The sequence below is a fragment of the Typha angustifolia genome, chromosome 14 (genome assembly GCF_048772165.1).
Source record: "Typha angustifolia cultivar Huaian chromosome 14, ASM4877216v1, whole genome shotgun sequence".
NCBI lineage: Eukaryota > Viridiplantae > Streptophyta > Magnoliopsida > Poales > Typhaceae > Typha > Typha angustifolia.
In genome coordinates, this window is record NC_133252.1 from 2,853,117 (window position 1) to 2,870,914 (window position 17,798).

General features: G+C 36.4%; 1 protein-coding gene across 1 annotated transcript; it reads left to right on the top strand.

The window, feature by feature from the left end:
- The first annotated feature begins 572 nt into the window (after nt 1-572).
- On the top strand, nt 573-17,442 carry LOC140775886 (ABC transporter B family member 25, mitochondrial). The gene is made up of 20 exons (XM_073119366.1): nt 573-1,184; nt 1,510-1,746; nt 3,666-3,852; nt 4,035-4,096; nt 5,900-5,943; nt 7,166-7,268; nt 7,467-7,574; nt 7,773-7,856; nt 7,957-8,017; nt 8,855-9,000; nt 10,333-10,449; nt 11,162-11,247; nt 11,847-11,935; nt 12,056-12,111; nt 13,362-13,442; nt 15,123-15,188; nt 15,264-15,356; nt 15,730-15,794; nt 16,601-16,736; nt 17,265-17,442. The coding sequence occupies exons 1-20, from the start codon at nt 873-875 to the stop codon at nt 17,400-17,402; spliced, it is 2,271 nt and encodes a 756-aa protein (XP_072975467.1). The 5' UTR covers nt 573-872; the 3' UTR covers nt 17,403-17,442.
- The last annotated feature ends 356 nt before the right edge of the window (nt 17,443-17,798 follow it).

The following is a 17,798-nucleotide window of genomic DNA, read 5'->3' on the forward strand; positions in this document are numbered from 1 at the left end:
CATCTACTAGTAAACCCTAGCCTAATCTAGGGATGCTTAGATAGCGGGAGCTTACAATCAAACACCACATGATATATTATCATGTATGGATTTGATTGTTGATCTAGTTAACAGATGACTAACTATCACTAAAGAGTCACGTCAATCTCATTCCTTACGGGAAGTTTGTAGAGTTCCGTCAAGCCAGCCAGAATAGCCCGCACTTCGCCAAGCAAAGAGCGCAAGCAATGTTCGAGGAAGATTAATTTGGCCAGAGCAAAAAGAGGTAGGGTTTAGTCTGATAAAAATACTGGTACCACTGCAAAGCACGCTGCATGATCAGGCTCTACTAATCAAGGAATTTCATTTCTTCCCCCAAAGGGGGAGTTTACTTATTAACTCGCTTCAGTCTCGACCTACCTCTGCTTATACAACTTGACTCGCTTGGGTCTGACTTGGGGTTCACAGGCTGGTACACTCTTAACATAAATTTCTATTATATTATATAAACTTCGGGGGGTGGTGTATGTATCACTATCTGTCCAACCGGGTCGAATATTGGCCAACCCGACCCGGATCAAACAATCCGACCGTTCTCATCCGTACCCGGTCCCGGCTCCGAAGAGAGAGGAGGCGGTCTCCTCTCCGCCTTGATCTTAAGCGAGCGGTCCTCTCCGCCCCTTGATCAATCCAAAAGAACAGAAGAAGGCGAACTCAGCCACTTCCGTCTCTCTCTAGGGTTCCGCTTAGATATCCCACCCCACTTCCGAGAACTAGAAACACGGTTTTTATTCCATTTATATAGCCATTGACGCCGTCGGCGTTGCCCCCCATCTCCTCCACCCCGCCGCCGGAGATCGCTGAGGGTGGGAGGAAGCGTCATCCCTGGGAGGATGAGAAGGGTTTCGAGGTTCGTCGGGGCTCGCCCGCTCTTCCGATCCCGGGGTGATTCGTCCGGTGGAACAAAGCTCCTCCTTTGTCGGTTCGATCGCAATCCAGTTGCTGGTCGTGTTCTTGGAGCTGCTGGAACCAGGTATCTTGGGGAAGATCGAGCTCCAAGCGGTCTTCGAGTGTTGAAGATGCCGAGTCCTCATCTTGGTGGAGAATTTCCGTCCGTTGTCAGAAATGGACCTTCTTTTAGACGTCTCAGTTGTTTTTTAGCTGATTCCTATCCGCCACATGGGGGTAGACCTTCAAGAGACTTGGTACTACTTTTCTTTAATCGGGAATTGGTTTTCGTTTTCTATCATGATGTTATAATGTATGTTTTGGAGAACCAGGTGGTATCTTAATGGCATTAAAATTGTTAGTTCACTGGAAAGTTTTGCTGCATTGTATTATCATTTGAACCTTCTGTTACCTAATTGTTGATTGTTCAAATCGTACTTTTCGTTTATCAGAAGAAATTGAAGTATTTGAGGATGGTCTGCCAAGTTGCGCTAGTTCTTGGATTTACTTTTCTATGTTGTTAGTCTATTTGTATTAGATTTTAGTTGATTTTTCCTCTGCTGGTTTAACTTGTGCCAACAGGGATACCTACTAAAGGGACATGCCTTGTACTCGACATCTGCTAATGAGATGTCCGTGGGAAAACCAGGAGGTGGATCTAATGACAAGACAAAGAATGAAATGGTCAAAAAGGATGCTGACGACCAGATAGCAGATTCAAAGATTCTTAGTAACCTGACAAAGTACTTGTGGTTGAATGATAACTTCGAGTTCCGCATGAGGGTTTTGTTGTCACTCGGACTTCTGGTTGGTGCAAAGGTATGACTCAGATGTTTTTAGCTTCTAGTATCATACTTAAATTTGTAACGGATGGCTTGAGATGCAAGTTTGATTAGCTGATACTACGTTCAAGGTTTCATGGACTTCTACATCTCTTGCTTCTTATATCTCATTTGTCTTAATTAAGCAGAAATATTACAAGTACCACTGCATACCGGGCAGTAGCAAGGATAACTATAACTGAAATTCCTAGAGCAATAGTATGATGAACCAAGAAATTCGTAGCTCTATCATTAAGGAAAGTGAAGTACTATTCTTAAAGAAATCCTTGACATAAACTCTTATCATATTGATCAAACCCATTTCGTACTCAAAGTTCTTACACCAGAAATCATGGTGTTGTAGATTTGTAATGATTTTGGATAGTCTTCGGGCTCAACATCAATTTGTCAATCATTTATTGTGAATAAATATCTAAGAAGCTTCCCACAAATAATTTTGTTGCCACTGTGTTTGTCCATTTTTAGATCTTGGCATAATATTGGAGCTATTGAAAATCCATTTGTGCTCAAACGCTTATCTTCTTGTAGGAGATATTTGCTCCAATACCACGATATGATTTACATCAATATTTGGAGAATATGACTGAGTTTGGTAGGTTAAAATACATTGGTTTAGCTGATTTACTGGTTCTTTTGTTCAATTTAAGTTAGTGATGAACTGGTTCTTTTTCATTGAGCCACGTTTCTTAGGTTGTTGCATAAATTTAGATAGATCTCCATTTTCAAATATGGTTTGAAAAATCTAGGGCAAACCTTAATATGGACAATATGACCTCTTACTTGAATATTTGATGATAAAGAATGAATAATAAATAGTATGCAATGCAAACATACAAGATTTATATGGAAAATTCTAAACTAGGGTAAAAACCATGGATCATTTTCACTAGGATCAAATTAACCACCAATAAAAAGCAAATATAAGAATTGCTTACAGATCACTTGCTGAATCTCACAGCTATATTTGAAGATTTATTGTTTGCTAAATTCTATGACAATTTGCTTCATATGGTTGATTGTACCGACGTCTTTAACCCTTGAGATCGTATAAATTTGTCTCAGAAACTCTTGAGACAATGAGTTGTTTCAACAAACTTTGATGAAACAATCAAGAAGAATCTTTGAGTGCTCAAATCTTTAATTTTCTTTGATCAATAAAGAACTCTCAACCAAATCTTTGCTAGGGCTTCAGTTCTTGTTTTCCAATCTAATCTCCTTCTTCTAGGGTTCAAAGACTTATATATGTTTGCAAAATATATGAGAAACCTAATTTAAGTTAGTCCAGGATAAGACGTTTCCGTAAGTGTGTTTGAATGCTTGATGACTCATTTGAATGCCCTTAAGTATTTTTGGCTCAATCGTATCAGGCTGTTCGAATGCCTGCAAGAACCGTTCAAATGCCAAAAGTGACTTCTGCACTTGGTCATATGCGTTTGAATGCCAAGGGGGTCGTTCGAGTGTCTCAACCCTTATTCTATTCTCAGGCAGACATGTTCGAACACCCAAGGGATCGTTCGAATGCCTAAAAAAGCTAACTGCTCTCCGGCTTATGCGTTTGAATGCATGCAAAGGTCGTTCGAATGGCTAAGATGTGCTATTGTTTTCGGGCTCATATGGTCGAATGCCAAGGGGTCGTTTGAATGGCCAACATAGGCTTTTGTCCTCAGGTTGGCACGTTCGAACGCCTCCAAAGACCGTTTGAATGCCGGAACGCTGAAACTTATCTTTATATCATGCTCTTTACATCAATCCAGCAACACAACTAATATAAAGTTTTATTCACTTAATTACCAAAATAATGTTACATGATCTACTCTTGATTGATTAAATTACATGCCAATCTTCATGGAGTATTGTCCTACTTTGACTGACCTTCTCATCTTTAACTAATACTAGGTCATAAATGTTCAAGTGCCTTTCTTGTTCAAGCTTGCTGTGGATTGGCTTTCAGCAGTCACTGGTTCTAATGGTGCATTGGCAGCATTTACAGAAGCTAATTCCACTATTTTGGCTTTTTTTGTGAGCCCAGTTGCTGTTTTGATTGGATATGGAATTGCACGATCTGGGGCATCAGCCTGTACTGGTATGTCTTCAATGTTTTTAGAGTTTTATATTTTTTTGACGATTTTTTTGTTTATCTGAAAATCTATTGCTGTTCATTTATATGGCTTGGATGTTGCTGACATAGTGACATCTATTTTGTCTTTCTGAGATTTCTGATAATTCACTTTGTCTAATTACCTTTTTGTGATACTCTTTCATCAGAGTTGCGAAATGCTGTATTTTCCAAAGTAGCACTTAGAGCCATTCGTTCTGTTTCTAGGAAGGTAAATATTGACTTCTTCCTTTTCGTCTTAATTTAATCCCTGTTATATGGTTTGTACTTTAAGTGTTCTGTTCTTCTGGCATATGATTCTGAAATGATAGAAAATAGACAATCTTTGCAGTAGGGTCTATTTTATTAGCTAGGTTCCTTTGTCAGGCAATTAACTAGATGGCAGAAATCTATTCTAAATTTTTTTCACAATTGGATATCCTAGTTGTGCCTTGCATTTTTTATCACAGAAAACAACAGAATCACATGCTATACTAGTCTACTGACTTTCTGGTCTTTTTGTGCTTACTTCTATGTTTTAAATCTGATATGGTAAGTGGATGCAAATAATTGGTTGGAAACTAAAGTAACAATTAGATGCAGGCATTTCACTTGCTATGTGCCTATATTCTTACTTCCATGAGTTCCTCTGTTGCCTAGTGTATTCTTGTTAGAGTTGTGAAATATTTAGCAGTTTTGTGGTATATCAAGCTAAATTGGTATCATTGCTCTGAGGATATAATTTATTATCATATATCTTCACAAGTGTAAGAGTAGTTAGAAGAGTGAGTTAAAATTTCATGCCATCTAGATAATCTGGCATAATAAATGGGATTTACAGAGGAAATACTTGTAGAGTGCATCCCTGCAATAACTTAGGAAATAAGAATACAATGATCATTTAGAAGATAGATAGTTAAAAGTGTACTCTATTGATGATTTTGGAGAGAGAGTTGCTGTTGTAGCTTAAACATGTAAAGTTCATAAGGAAAATTTACTTAGAAGGAAATGAATAGAAGTTTGTCTGTGCCTGCATGAGTGTGTCTTCTAGCATTATACTATATACCAAAATTTCTGCACTAGGATAATATGTTTAACCATCTGCAGTTTGATACTTTGATATTTTTCTTATTAAACATTGAGAAATCTGGTCTAAACTCGATTTGTTTACTTACCTGTCCTTTTTTCCTCTATGCAGAATTTTTCTCTATTATATTCGATTTGTAGCTTTATCTCATTGTACTTTGCATATTATGATCTCATAAGTTGCGATGATTGCAAATGATCTTCATTGTAAATTATAATGTGTCAAGGATTTCTATGCCATTGGCACATGGGTTGCCGGCTGATGGTCGATATGAGAAGTGCTGTGTCAATGCACCATGGTGACACATTGTGCTGATAGCAAGGAAGAAAATTGGAATAGAGATGGAGTAGAGAGATGTAGAGGGAGAGATAGAGGACCTACCACTTTTGGATCATCATTGACTCTTAGCTCTTCCGTGGAGCCATGTTCCCGCCGTGCCCTAGCTGATGTAGGTTATATGAATAAGAGGAGGTAGAGCAGATCGTGAAAGTTAAAAGATTCGCTTAATGGATCTAACTTAAACTAAATGGGTATCTGCTCATTTCGAGTTAGATCCATCAAAAGGGAAGTTGAGGAGACAGTATGGTCATTTTTCTCACACATTTTGATCATCTTCTTCACTCCTCCACCCTTTGTCATTGCCACAATTGCCCTCCACCGCCATTTTATTGGCTCTTCCACTCTTTCTCTACCATGAAGCATCATTAGGAGGTGGAAGAGGGTGGGCCATTGACACACCCATGCCACGTGCTGATACATTGTTGGCACACCCCGTGTTGGCCAATACAACATTCCATGAGGGTTATTTTCAGGGGCTTTTAGGTTTTTTATGTATACCTTGGATGATAAGTGCTCTTTGGCATACTCTACTTAACTTTCTCTCATAATTATTATCAAAAGTAGGCTCCTGTATTTTCTTTCTTTTGAATTGCTTGAGTTTTCTTGCAGGTGTTCTCTCATTTGCATGACCTTGATCTTCGGTATCATTTGAGGTAATAATAGGCAAGAAATTAAATTTAGGAACACTCTTAGATTTCCTGAAATTGTTGTGCTGCCTGTTTAGTCTCGATAGTAGGTAAACATCTGCTTTGATTTCATGCATACACTTATTGAGTTATTTCTATTAACTGATAAAAAATAGTTCTCTTACTATGATTTTCTGTTTATAAGTTGGTGCTAATAGTGGCTAGCATGCTTTAAGTAGGAAGATATTGCTATTGATTAGGACCATTAAACAACAGAATCCATTTTAGCATGGTTCTAAGTTTTGGTCAATCTCGAGTGGGATCAGCCAAAACCCGTCCAGTAGGTATCGGCCGGATTGGCCGATCCCGCCCGATACGGGTTCTCCCTCTCTTTTCTTTCACTCCATCTCTCTTCTCTCTCTATTTTGTTTTTCATTTCTTCTCTCACAGGTGCCCCATCTCTCTTATTTCTCTCTACTCTCTTCCTCTGGTGTCTCCCTTACTTTTCTTCTTCTTCTTCTTCTTCTGCTTCTTCTTCTTCTTCTTCTTCTTCTTTTCTTTCTTTCTTTTCTCTAATGTCTATGAAAAAAAGATTAAAGAAAAAAATTACCTTGCGATATAAAGAGAGAGGAAGAGAGAAGAAATAAAAAATAAAATTCGCCTTGTGGCAATAAGAGAGAGAGAAGGTAGAGAGAAGAAAGGAGAGAAAATTAGAAAAAAATAAATTTGCCTTGGCAGTAATAGAGAAAAGGAGGAAAAGAGAGGAGAAAGAGAAGGGAGAGCTAACTTGGTATTCATTAAAATTTTGTATAAGTTAATGTAATTTTTAATTTTTATACTTCATATATAAATAATTATTATTTTCTTATCATTTTCTAATTATTTTAAATTTTTTTTTGTTTTTTAAAATAATATTTAGAATTTATATGTTAAAAAATAGTCCGATCCAATACGGGCGGTCGATACAATCGATACGACTGATACGGTCAATACGTATCATTTTTTCGGATAGCTAATCTCGTTCTCAATATTGAGTTTTGGAACCTTACATTTTAGGCAGCATTTGGTTGCAAGGAGTTGAACTCCTATGTACTAATTTTTTTATATACTTTTAAATTATGATTTGTAGAAACAATATATACTTGTTAATAGTAGAAAGGATTTGGTGAATTTTTTTAATGCTCTTTTGAAATTAAAAGCTGTTTCATGCTAAATCTTTTTGTTTTTCTGACATGATTTTTATTTCCAGCCGACAGACTGGTGCTTTGAATCGCATAATTGATCGAGGTAGCCGTGCAATAAACTTCATTCTTTCACAAATGATATTCAATGTTGTACCAACAATACTAGAGGTATGTACAAGTGCTATATGATTGTTTGTTTGGTATCATAGACCAAGAGATTATCTTTTTCTTCTGTTCTTTTTTTTCTTGCTTGAATATTTGAACTCTTGATTACCTTGAGGACTAATTTCATTTCCTATAATTTTGCTTATTCAATTTACTATTGCATCACCTTACATTTTCTACTGGCTTTCTCTTCCTTCCTAGATAGCTATGGTGTCTGGTATTCTTGCTTACAGCTATGGTGCTACGTTCGCTTGGATCACTTCACTTTCAGTTGCGGCATATGTTGCTTTTACTTTGACTGTGACACAGGTATCATCTCTCAACATACTGACTGATCCAAAATGCCATTTCAAGATCCTGTTGGTTTCCTTTATTTTAGATGTTCCTTCTTTGCTTGCATATGTAGATTTATGCTATGGTTTGCTAATTGTTTTCCAGTTTTTTTGCTTCTGCTAGAAATTAGATCTTCTGTTATGTCTTTCTCTAATCTTCTTTTCTTCATGATAGTGGCGGACTAGATTCAGGGCAGCCATGAATAAAGCTGATAATGATGCGAGTACAAGAGCAATTGACTCACTATTGAATTATGAGGTCATCTTATAGTTGTCTTTTGCTCATGTATTATGGTCTTTTTTTTCATTCTTCTGCTCTGGTAGTTTCTTATAGCCTTTTCCTTTTTGGGTGCTCTCAGACTGTCAAGTACTTCAACAATGAAGCGTTCGAAGCTGAAAAGTATGACAAGTATTTGAAGAGTGAGTATATATTTCAGATCTGTCATATCATTATTCAAATAGGACGTGCCTCTTCTATAGCTTTCTGCAATAGTTTGCTATGCAATTAGTTCTTGTAACAGGCTAGGAAATTATGCAAATACTACTAGTTAAGTAATGAAACTAGGATTCCCAGGAAGAAATTTAAGAAAGGGTTGGCTGTCAAGTTCCTTTTATTCCCCCCTCCCCCTCCCCCCACCCCCAGAACATATTGATAGGTTCCAAAACCAATTTCAGATGCCAAATTATTTAGAGACTATCGGAAACCCATGTTTGGTTCTATAATTTAGTTGTTTAAAGTCTTATTCATGGTGTGGTGCTTTCACAGAAAGGTTACAGTTATCTAGTTTTCAGATTGTTTGGAAGTAAGATGACAAATTGCTTTTTCAGAAATAGTGCACTGTCAAAGTGTCTAGGAGGCTGCCACCTCAAGCATCTTTGTTAAAAAAGAAGGATTGTTGACAGAATGCGGGAACTGGATTACTGAAATCAGGAATTAGTGATCCCATGTTGATCTATGTGTATGATCAACAGATGTGTTGGCCTATTTTACTAGACACAAAAGTTTGTATTTCCTTCAGTTGTGACAAACATATGTTATTAGCTTGTAATGAATTTGACTATTTGAGTGCACCAAAAGAAGCTCTTTTCTCTTGCAAGTTGCAACCATGCCAGCATTATCAGGTTAAAACTGCATTATCCAACTATTTTTCTTGTGTTAGATGAGATTTGTACAATACCTTCAGCTGTCTATTTTTTAACAATATCAAGTATAACTTTTAAGATTCGACAGGAGCTAATTTATGGATGTGTTTTCAGGGTATGAGGATGCTGCACTGAAAACTCAAAGTAGCCTTGCATTTTTGAACTTTGGACAAAATGTGATATTTAGCACTGCTTTATCGACTGCAATGGTTTTATGCTCATTTGGAATTATGAAAGGCGCAATGACAGTTGGTGACTTGGTAAATTCCCTTCTAGCTTGTATAGTTTTAGTTTCGACATCAGTAAATGCACTATAGGCATTAGCTGGCTCATAATATCACGTTATTGTTTATTGATTTTGGCACATTTGGTCGTGATATAAAGGGGTGGGATAAGGGATAATTATCCCAGAAATTGCAACCAAACAGAGGATAACATGATTGGGATAATACTCCTAACTGAAAGGATGGATTGTTTGATAAGGCAACTACTAAAGATGAAGGTAGAAAAGAAAGCAAAGAGGCAAACTCTACTTAGAAGAGGGCGCATTAAAGAAAAGGAGATCCTGTCAACTTATCCTTCAAAGGTCTACATGGAAGGCCCCAAAGTTAGGGTCATGATTTCTTGCTTTGTAGAAATGGTATCTCTATATGCTAGACCCTTTGGCCTTCCAAATCAAGAATGAGAGTGGACGTTTAAATTAAGGTAGCTTTAGCTGATATGAGATCTGGTGAAATGATAAGGTTCTCTAATATATATGCTGTTTTCTCCCTCACTTGACTTAGAATTGTTTAATTGATTCTAAGATCAGTCTTATCATGTAATTTGCCTACATGGAAACCCTTACCATGGGCCTTATCCTTCTAAGAGCTGATTACAGAGGATTTAAGTCGGCATATTCTGGATAGGTTCTGTCAATTTCTTATGCTCTTGTATTAATCATCAATTCATCATAGGTAAGTAAATGATAAGATAGCTACTAGCTAATGAAAGAATGATGGTTTGGTAGTTCTTCTCTAGTTAGAAGGAAACAGATGAAGATATGTTGTATATTTCAAAGAGATAATTCTGAGAAAGACAGAGGGGGGCATACATGTAAAGTTTTTCGGTTGCATATAAGTAAAACTGAAATTGTGAGTGACATGTAGATGAAATACCCGTACTGGTTGTTTGTAAATAATTTTCTAAAAAATTTGTTATTGATAAACTTTATGGTTGGCTTGATAGTATCGTTAAGAGGTATATTCTAGAATACGGAGACCTTGAACCCTTGCTTCCACTATTGTGTTCATTGGTTTTCTGAAGGTCCTTTGAATCCAGGACTCTCTCTTTTTACCTCTTCAAGTCATGTTCATAGAATGGTCATCATCAAGAATTGTTCTTGCATGGCTGAATATGATCTTAACCAGGTAGTAGTGCATTTCACTTCATGCTTAGTTGTTACAGACTTACAGTATGGTTAAATTTGGGGTCAATTGCATGGAGTATGTTCTTGGTTTTTGCTTCTTCAGAAAGTGATAGTATAATTTGTTAAATTTAACATAATCCTTGCCAATTTATCTTATGTTAGAAAATTCTTTATTTCTGCCCAGGTTATGGTTAATGGGCTCCTCTTCCAGCTTTCTGTTCCTCTCAATTTCCTTGGAAGTGTATATCGTGATACAAGGCAGAGCCTGATTGACATGAAGTCCATGTTTCAGTTGCTTGAGGTATCACTTTTATTGTTAATACCTATAGGTGTTTTAGTGTTTGTTTAGGTCAGTTTTTAGCTTGTTATTTTTGTATATTTGGAAATTGGAAATTTTTAATAAATGTGGTGCCTTCCTTTGCTTTTAGTGTGGGCAAAAGATGCTACAGTAGACACAAAACTATGATGTCCATGCTGTTGGGAAATTTCTTATCACAGCAATCATTTGGATCAATTTATATTTACTTTCTATGAATTGAGATAGCACATAATTCTTCTGTGAACTATATAACAAAATGATGAGTCTTGTTTGATACAATATAAAATCAAGCACCTGCTGCATCATATTATATGTGAGTTCTAAGGCAGTGAACAAAAACCCATCATGGTCTGACACAAAACTATGATTTTCATGTTATTAGAAAGTTATATTTTTCTTATCATGCCGATCATTTGCATATATTTAGATTTAATTCCTAATTAATCGAGATAGTCTGCTCCTGTGAACTATACATTATCTTGAACTGTAGTCATAATTGATCGTTCAACATTCTAAAAGCTTTCACTTGCTGCATCATATGATATCTTTGTAATTTGGTTACTCTGGTAATCAACACAAACCTATTATGTGCTTTCTGAGTAGTGGTGCATCACATGATGTTTGTTATGTTCAGTATCGTCTCCGGAAGGACTGCATGCTTACATCTAGTCTTTTTTCATTATGATCTTTACAGGAGAGACCTGATATTAAGGATGAGCCTTATGCACATCCTTTACATTTAAAGGGAGGATGCATCAAATTTGGTGAAGTGCACTTTGGGTAATTACTGTTCTTTCTTGGCAGCTAACTTTTACTCTATATTGAGATTTCCAATTTTCATTGCCTCCATCTAGGTGGGTGCTGGATTTAGTTCTTGGTTGCTATCTCTTCCCATCTTTGTCTCAAGCATGATATGTAAATGACATAAGCAGAATTCAGCCTACAAGCCTCATTCCAATTATCTGTCTGTGATACTGAGTATCTCATAGTGTTATTAAGGAGGCAAGCTCTTATTTTTCTTGAGTTCAACATCTCAGTCTTGCAAAAGTTGACACCAATGTCATCCTGTTGGACACGCTTCCTTTTTAGGAAGATGTACTCAGATCTTACTCCATTAACTTGGCATCTGTTCTATGATGTTTATTAACCCTAATTAGGTAAGGTAGTTCTCCACCACTTACCTTCAGATTCTGCAGTTGGACCATTTCTTTGTGGCTTATTTTCATGTCAATTACAGTAAGTTTTTTTATTTGAGAAAGCATTCTTCAGACTTCAATTCACCACCTTGTTGGTTGCCTTAGTCTCTTTCCTCTAATTTTCGCCTTTCTACTTGTAAATGGTGCATTTAACAAAAGTCATTTGTTCCTTTTGTATTCCAGATATGTAGCTGAACGGAAGATTCTTGATGGAGTATCTTTTACTGTACCAGCAGGAAGAACTGTGGCCATTGTTGGGACCAGTGGTAGTGGTAAGCCCTAACTGCTCCCAGTTTGTGCCAATATGCAGGAAAATACTTTGTGCAAAAATGGTTATATAAGATTTTGTTTTGGACCAAAATTTGTTTGCCTTATCCAATGTTTATGTGCAGGCAAGTCAACCATACTTAGATTGCTTTTCAGATTCTTCGACACTGATTCTGGAAAAGTAAGAAATGATTTTCTATTCTGCTTTCATAGCAAGAGCATTATCAGTTATTCTTACTGTGTGCCTATGATGAGTCATTATTTCCTTTTGACATGCAAACATCTGATCTATGTTAGTGAAAAGCACATGGGGGGTATATAATGGCCAAGAGGATCATGGTGTGCAGTTCATGATGGGCACCACTGCAAGCACTATGAACCCAAGGCGAACCTCATACAATATTACTAGTATGTTTTCCTTAGTTGTCTATACTGTATACAACTCAATAAAAGAAACATATATAAAAAGAGAGAGAGGTAGAGTACAAGACAAGAAATTAAATCTGGGAAGAAGGGAATAAGGTGTAATAGAACTGTAGCAGACAGAATTTAGAAAGTGGATGTAGAAGAACAAATAGTAAAACAAATTTTTGGTAACGAATCTATTAAAGGTCATGACTGCTATACATTGGGAAACATGGGTGTAATGCCAGTGTACACAATTTTTATTGTTAGTGACTGCTTATTATCAATTTATCATTGACCTCTTCTCACTCATTCATACTCTCTTTCCTACTTTTCTATCAGCGAATAGGTAATAATTTTATTTGGTAATCTGAGCTTTACTAAGCTTTCAATATGCATCAATGGCTACCAATTAGTTAAAATCCATCCCTCAGCTGTGTAAGCTCCATGAAACCAACAGCTATAATATTCTGTCAACACCCATGGCATGGTGGTAGCTCGATTCCACCACGGGAAGATCACCCACAAACTGCTTTTTTTAAACTTAAGTTCTATATATATAAATATGAAACCGTTGCGTAGTGTTAACATTCCATTTACTGTAGCTCAAGTATCATCCTATTGTTCTTGTTACATACTTACATTATTTGACTAGTGAGTGGTTACTTGACTTGCTTATTTGCTTGTTGGATCTTTTGAAGTAGATGCGCAAAAGATCATTTAGGCAAGAAAGTTCTTATGACATTATGTGCTTAGGCATAGTTTCCATTAGTCTATTCTCTTAATAGGATGTGAAATATTTATTTTATCTTTAATTGTTTATGACTTTATGTTATCATAGCAGACTATGTTTCATCTTGCTGCCGTACCTTTTTTAGATCCTAGTTCTCTTAAAGCATTTAAATGCTAATGTGAAGGTTTAACTCCATCACCAATATCATTCAAGAGTTCAATTTCAGTGGTCCATTTATGGCATATCTTGCTTATTTGCTTTGGCTTAAAATCTAACCATTTTGTCGCCTGCAGATAGAAATAGATGGCCAAGATATACGGGAAGTAACCTTGGAAAGTCTTCGTCAGAGTATTGGTGTTGTGCCACAGGATACAGTGAGTCTCCAATAGTCCTAGTATCTGTTACTTTCATTTTTCTTCTTGCACCGTCTTAGATGCTGTAGTAATTTGATTTTTTTATTTCCCTAATTTGTTACACTTTATTGTGGTTTTAACATTGACACTTTTTGTAGCTCTACTATTCGTGCATCCATAATTTGCAAGCAACTAAGATGGTCACAAACTTTTAGAAAAGCATTATGAAAAGTTGCAATGTCATGAACTTGTCTGGATGGATGACATTGGGAAGCTTCATGAGCTCTCTCAAGAAGCTTTACAAGCTCTATAGTTTGGATAGTAATGGATACCTTAAACTTTTTGCAGATCTTAGGGGCAAAACTATAAAGTAAGCTTAATTGGAGTAAAATAGACAATGTATTCTTTGGTTGGTAACTTCGTACAAGGGGGGCCCTTCTCCAATAAGTCTGTCTTCATTGAAGAGGTGCATATTTTCTAATGGAAACCATAAATTTTTCAGGTCGAAAGCTATGAATAGCAAGGAGGATATCAATTTACAGCTGGTGGCTTAAGATTACTGTTGGGAAAAAAGTTGGCTTAGAATATCCGATCTTTCTTGGTTACTCTTTTTGTCAATTTTGGAATGAAGATTTTGTTTTGCATTGAGTGCTCATAAAATTATGTTCTCTTCTTTGTGTTGGATCCCCTCAGCCTGTTAATCTGGAAGAGGGAGAAACATATTCTTGTTTCTTCATATTGTTTGAGCCTCCAAAGGATGTTTCTTACCCAATAATATAACTCTATGGCCCTAGTCACCTGATAATAAGGAGGTGGCTCTAGTGAAATTTTGAAGTCTAGATTGGATGGTAGAGTCAAGGATTACCATGGAGGGTTTGTCAGCACATGGCACAGGTGGTGCCATGGAGCCCCAAACCAAAGTTTTAGGGTTTCTTGCTAGCTTTGATGCATTTATTACTTTCCTGTCTTTACTTGATAGCAGTTAAGTCTTCTCAGGTTTTCTTATCCAAGCCTAGCTCGCTTGAGCTCAGCTCGAATTAGCTTGATACTAATACTATATTGTATATATTTAGTTCAATAAAATATTCTACCTTTTCTCTAGCCTATATTGGTAAGGCAATTTTTTCTATGTAGGATGTCAAGGGTTCAAAACCCATGCCATTACATTTTTAAGTGTCTCTATTTTTTATATTAACCTTTTGCATTGACTTTCCTTTGGTCCCATATTGAAAAGCTAAACACTGAGAGTAGTCTTTATTGTTGGGCATTTCCCAAAGTTATTGAAATTTGTTAATTAATTTGGTTATCTTCCAAATGTGATTTTGGAAATGAGATGTATTTGTGCCGATTTGAGCCAGCTCGGTATTGGGTGAGCTGAGCTTGGGCCCATATTAACTGGTTCCTCTCAAGGTAGCTCGAATTAGAGTTTTTTCAAATTTTGAGCCGAGTCGAGCTCGAGCTAGAATTTTTCCAATATTGAGCTGAGCCGAGCTAAGCTTATCTAGCTTGAGCTTGACTCATTTACACCCCTAGGTAGAGTGGGAAGCGGCACTTAGTTGCATCTTTGATATTCTTTTGTCCTAGTTTATATTTTTCTGGAGTAATTAGTTATGCAGCTTTTGAAGATTGTATATGTAATTATTAGCAATGTATGCGACTTTTGGCATAATTAACAATAAGTTGCATGCTTAATATCTTCAGGTGCTTTTCAATGACACAGTTTTCCACAATATACATTATGGCCGGTTATCAGCGACAGAGGAGGAGGTCATTATTGTTTTTAGCAATTATCTTTTCAAACTATAGCCAAGTTTTGATGACTCATTAGTATTCTCTTAGTAGGTCTTTGATGCTGCTCGGCGTGCAGCAATTCATGATACAATCATGAACTTTCCAGAAAAGTATTCAACTATTGTTGGAGAGCGAGGGCTAAAGGTGAGAAATAATCATTGATGCCTGATTACTAAATCAAGTTAGCTCACAATCCTAAGTATTAATTGATTAAACATGATTTCACCAGCATAATTGCTATCATCAATAGAGACATAGATGAGAGAAAACAGATAAGGATAAGCATGTATATGCTAGTTTAATATTTGGAACATGAAGCTTCAGAATGGTCCGAATATAAATTCATTATATCGAAGGCTAACTTAGCAGTTAGCGCTGCACATTTTATTTGGATTCAGTTATTTCTGATACTTTCAAGTGTTGTATTTTGCATAGTGATTTCTGCCCTTTAAAATGGTTTACCAGATATAGTACTAAATTTTATGTATCTGATATGAAGATGATCTTATATTGCCAGTTAAGCGGTGGGGAGAAGCAGCGTGTATCACTTGCTCGTGCATTTTTAAAAGCACCTGCAATTCTGTAAGTGTTATCCGGTTTAAATTGTGCAATAATATTGTCCCTTTTTCTTTGTAATTAGTAATTAAAAGTAAATATTGGAGGGATATGGCTGTTGGTCAACTCCATTTTAAACCATAGATTTTCTATTACTTCTAGATTTTATATATGTTTGAACAGCTAGGTGCTCAAAACATGACATTACTTGTAAAACCCAAGGTGAATAGGAGTAGCTCTGACATGCCATTCCAAGTTTCCAATTTCCCTGGAAGGTGTTTGGTCTGTTGGATCTTCTGAACTTTCTTAGTAGTGGTCTAGAATTATTCTCCTATCCATTAGGAACTCATGGAAAAATAATTTTTTAGTGACTAATTTCGTAAGCACTCTTTGTAGTTGATTTTTCTGCAACTTCAGAGACTATTACCGGATCAATCTTTTTTCAATATCTACAGTTACTCTTGCTGCTAGTTACTATTTACTCTATTGTGAGCAGAAGGATTTACTTTTCTGCTGATTTTAAGTCTATATTTTCTTGGATTAAGAAGTTTCATGAAACCATATCATTTCCCCTTTCACTAAGAAATACTTTACGTCTACTATCTAGCAATACTTGAGGAAGCTCCAATTATTTATCATCTGTAAAATACAGTAGAAATTTCAGAATTTCCATTTTCTGCTGTCAGCCTTTTGCCATTTTCTGCTGCCATATCATTCTTCTTTTGTGCTTGAACTGGTCTTTTATTCAACATTTTGCTATCTTTGAGTATAATAACATCAATATATTTGAAAGTGGACTTTAAACTATAATACTGTGTATTTTGATGATTCAGTTTATGTGATGAAGCTACCAGCGCCCTTGATAGCACAACTGAAGCAGCAATATTGAATGCATTGAAGACTTTAGCAATAAACCGCACATCAATCTTTATTGCGCATCGGCTTACAACTGCCATGCAGTGCGATGAGGTATTCAACATTTCCTGAGGATTAAGATGTTAATTCCTTGCTGGATCTTTTTGACTGAAACAAACTTGTATGTTGTTCGTGTTGATTGATATAATAGTTCAGTTGATACCAAGCGCTTCACCTGGAATCTGTTCTATTTTCATTCCATTCCTCACAATTTCTTTTGCCATTTTGAGTTAGGCAAGCTTATACATTAAATATTCTTTGACACATAATTAACAATATGTTCACTATTGGGACATCAACAATCTAATTTATGCTCTTAATTTCCTAGCTCTATTGGAAGCTAACTATTATTTCTTTGTTAAATCCTCGTAATGAAGCTCCTTTGTGAGGCAATATCAAAACCTGCTGTCTTTCATGATTGAACAATTTTCCTGCTGAGTCTCCTCGATTAGCATCATCTCGTTAGCACCCTCTCTGCAGTCCAAACAAATTTAGCAACTTTTAGCTCTTCACTCTTTAACCTGTAAGGTTTCTTAATCTGTCTATTCTTTCTGATGATGCACTCTCAATTGTGATTTCCAGATTATAGTTTTGGAGAAGGGAAAGGTAGTCGAACAGGGGCCACATGAGGTTCTCTTGGCAAGGCCAGGAAGATATGCACAACTTTGGGCCCAGCAGAACAACAATGATGCTGTAGATGTCGCCGTTGTAGAGTCCTGAGATTTTGATGCCCTCTTTTTCTCCCTCTTATTGTTTTTTTTTTTCAAATTATCTTCTTAGTCAAAAAATTAGCATCATCTCATTGAAGGAGAGGAGGTTTCAAAACCATATGACATCCTGTATATTTAGAGGTGGTAATTATTTCTCCAGTCATACAAGTGGAGCTTCCACACATAGAAAAACAAGTGAAACTAGAAATTTCTTTTGTATGATAACCAGAATAATATGAGCCCAGTGTTCTTTCCTGGCTATGTAATATACCTGAAGCTGCCATAAGTTGTTCGAAGCCCAACAATACTGTGTGAATTTTATTTCAATTTTTTCTTCACTCCGGCCCTGCAGCGTGCGGATAATATGTAAGGTTGTTGATTTCCCTTATCCACTTTTTTAGCAATC

Excerpts from the sequence above, each read along its gene's own strand:
- LOC140775886 (XM_073119366.1), top strand. The coding sequence starts at position 873 with ATGAGAAGGGTTTCGAGGTTCGTCGGGGCTCGCCCGCTCTTCCGATCC. Across the intron at positions 11,936-12,055 it reads TGTTGGGACCAGTGGTAGTG|GCAAGTCAACCATACTTAGA; the intron begins GTAAGCCCTAAC and ends GTTTATGTGCAG. Across the intron at positions 15,189-15,263 it reads TATCAGCGACAGAGGAGGAG|GTCTTTGATGCTGCTCGGCG; the intron begins GTCATTATTGTT and ends TTCTCTTAGTAG.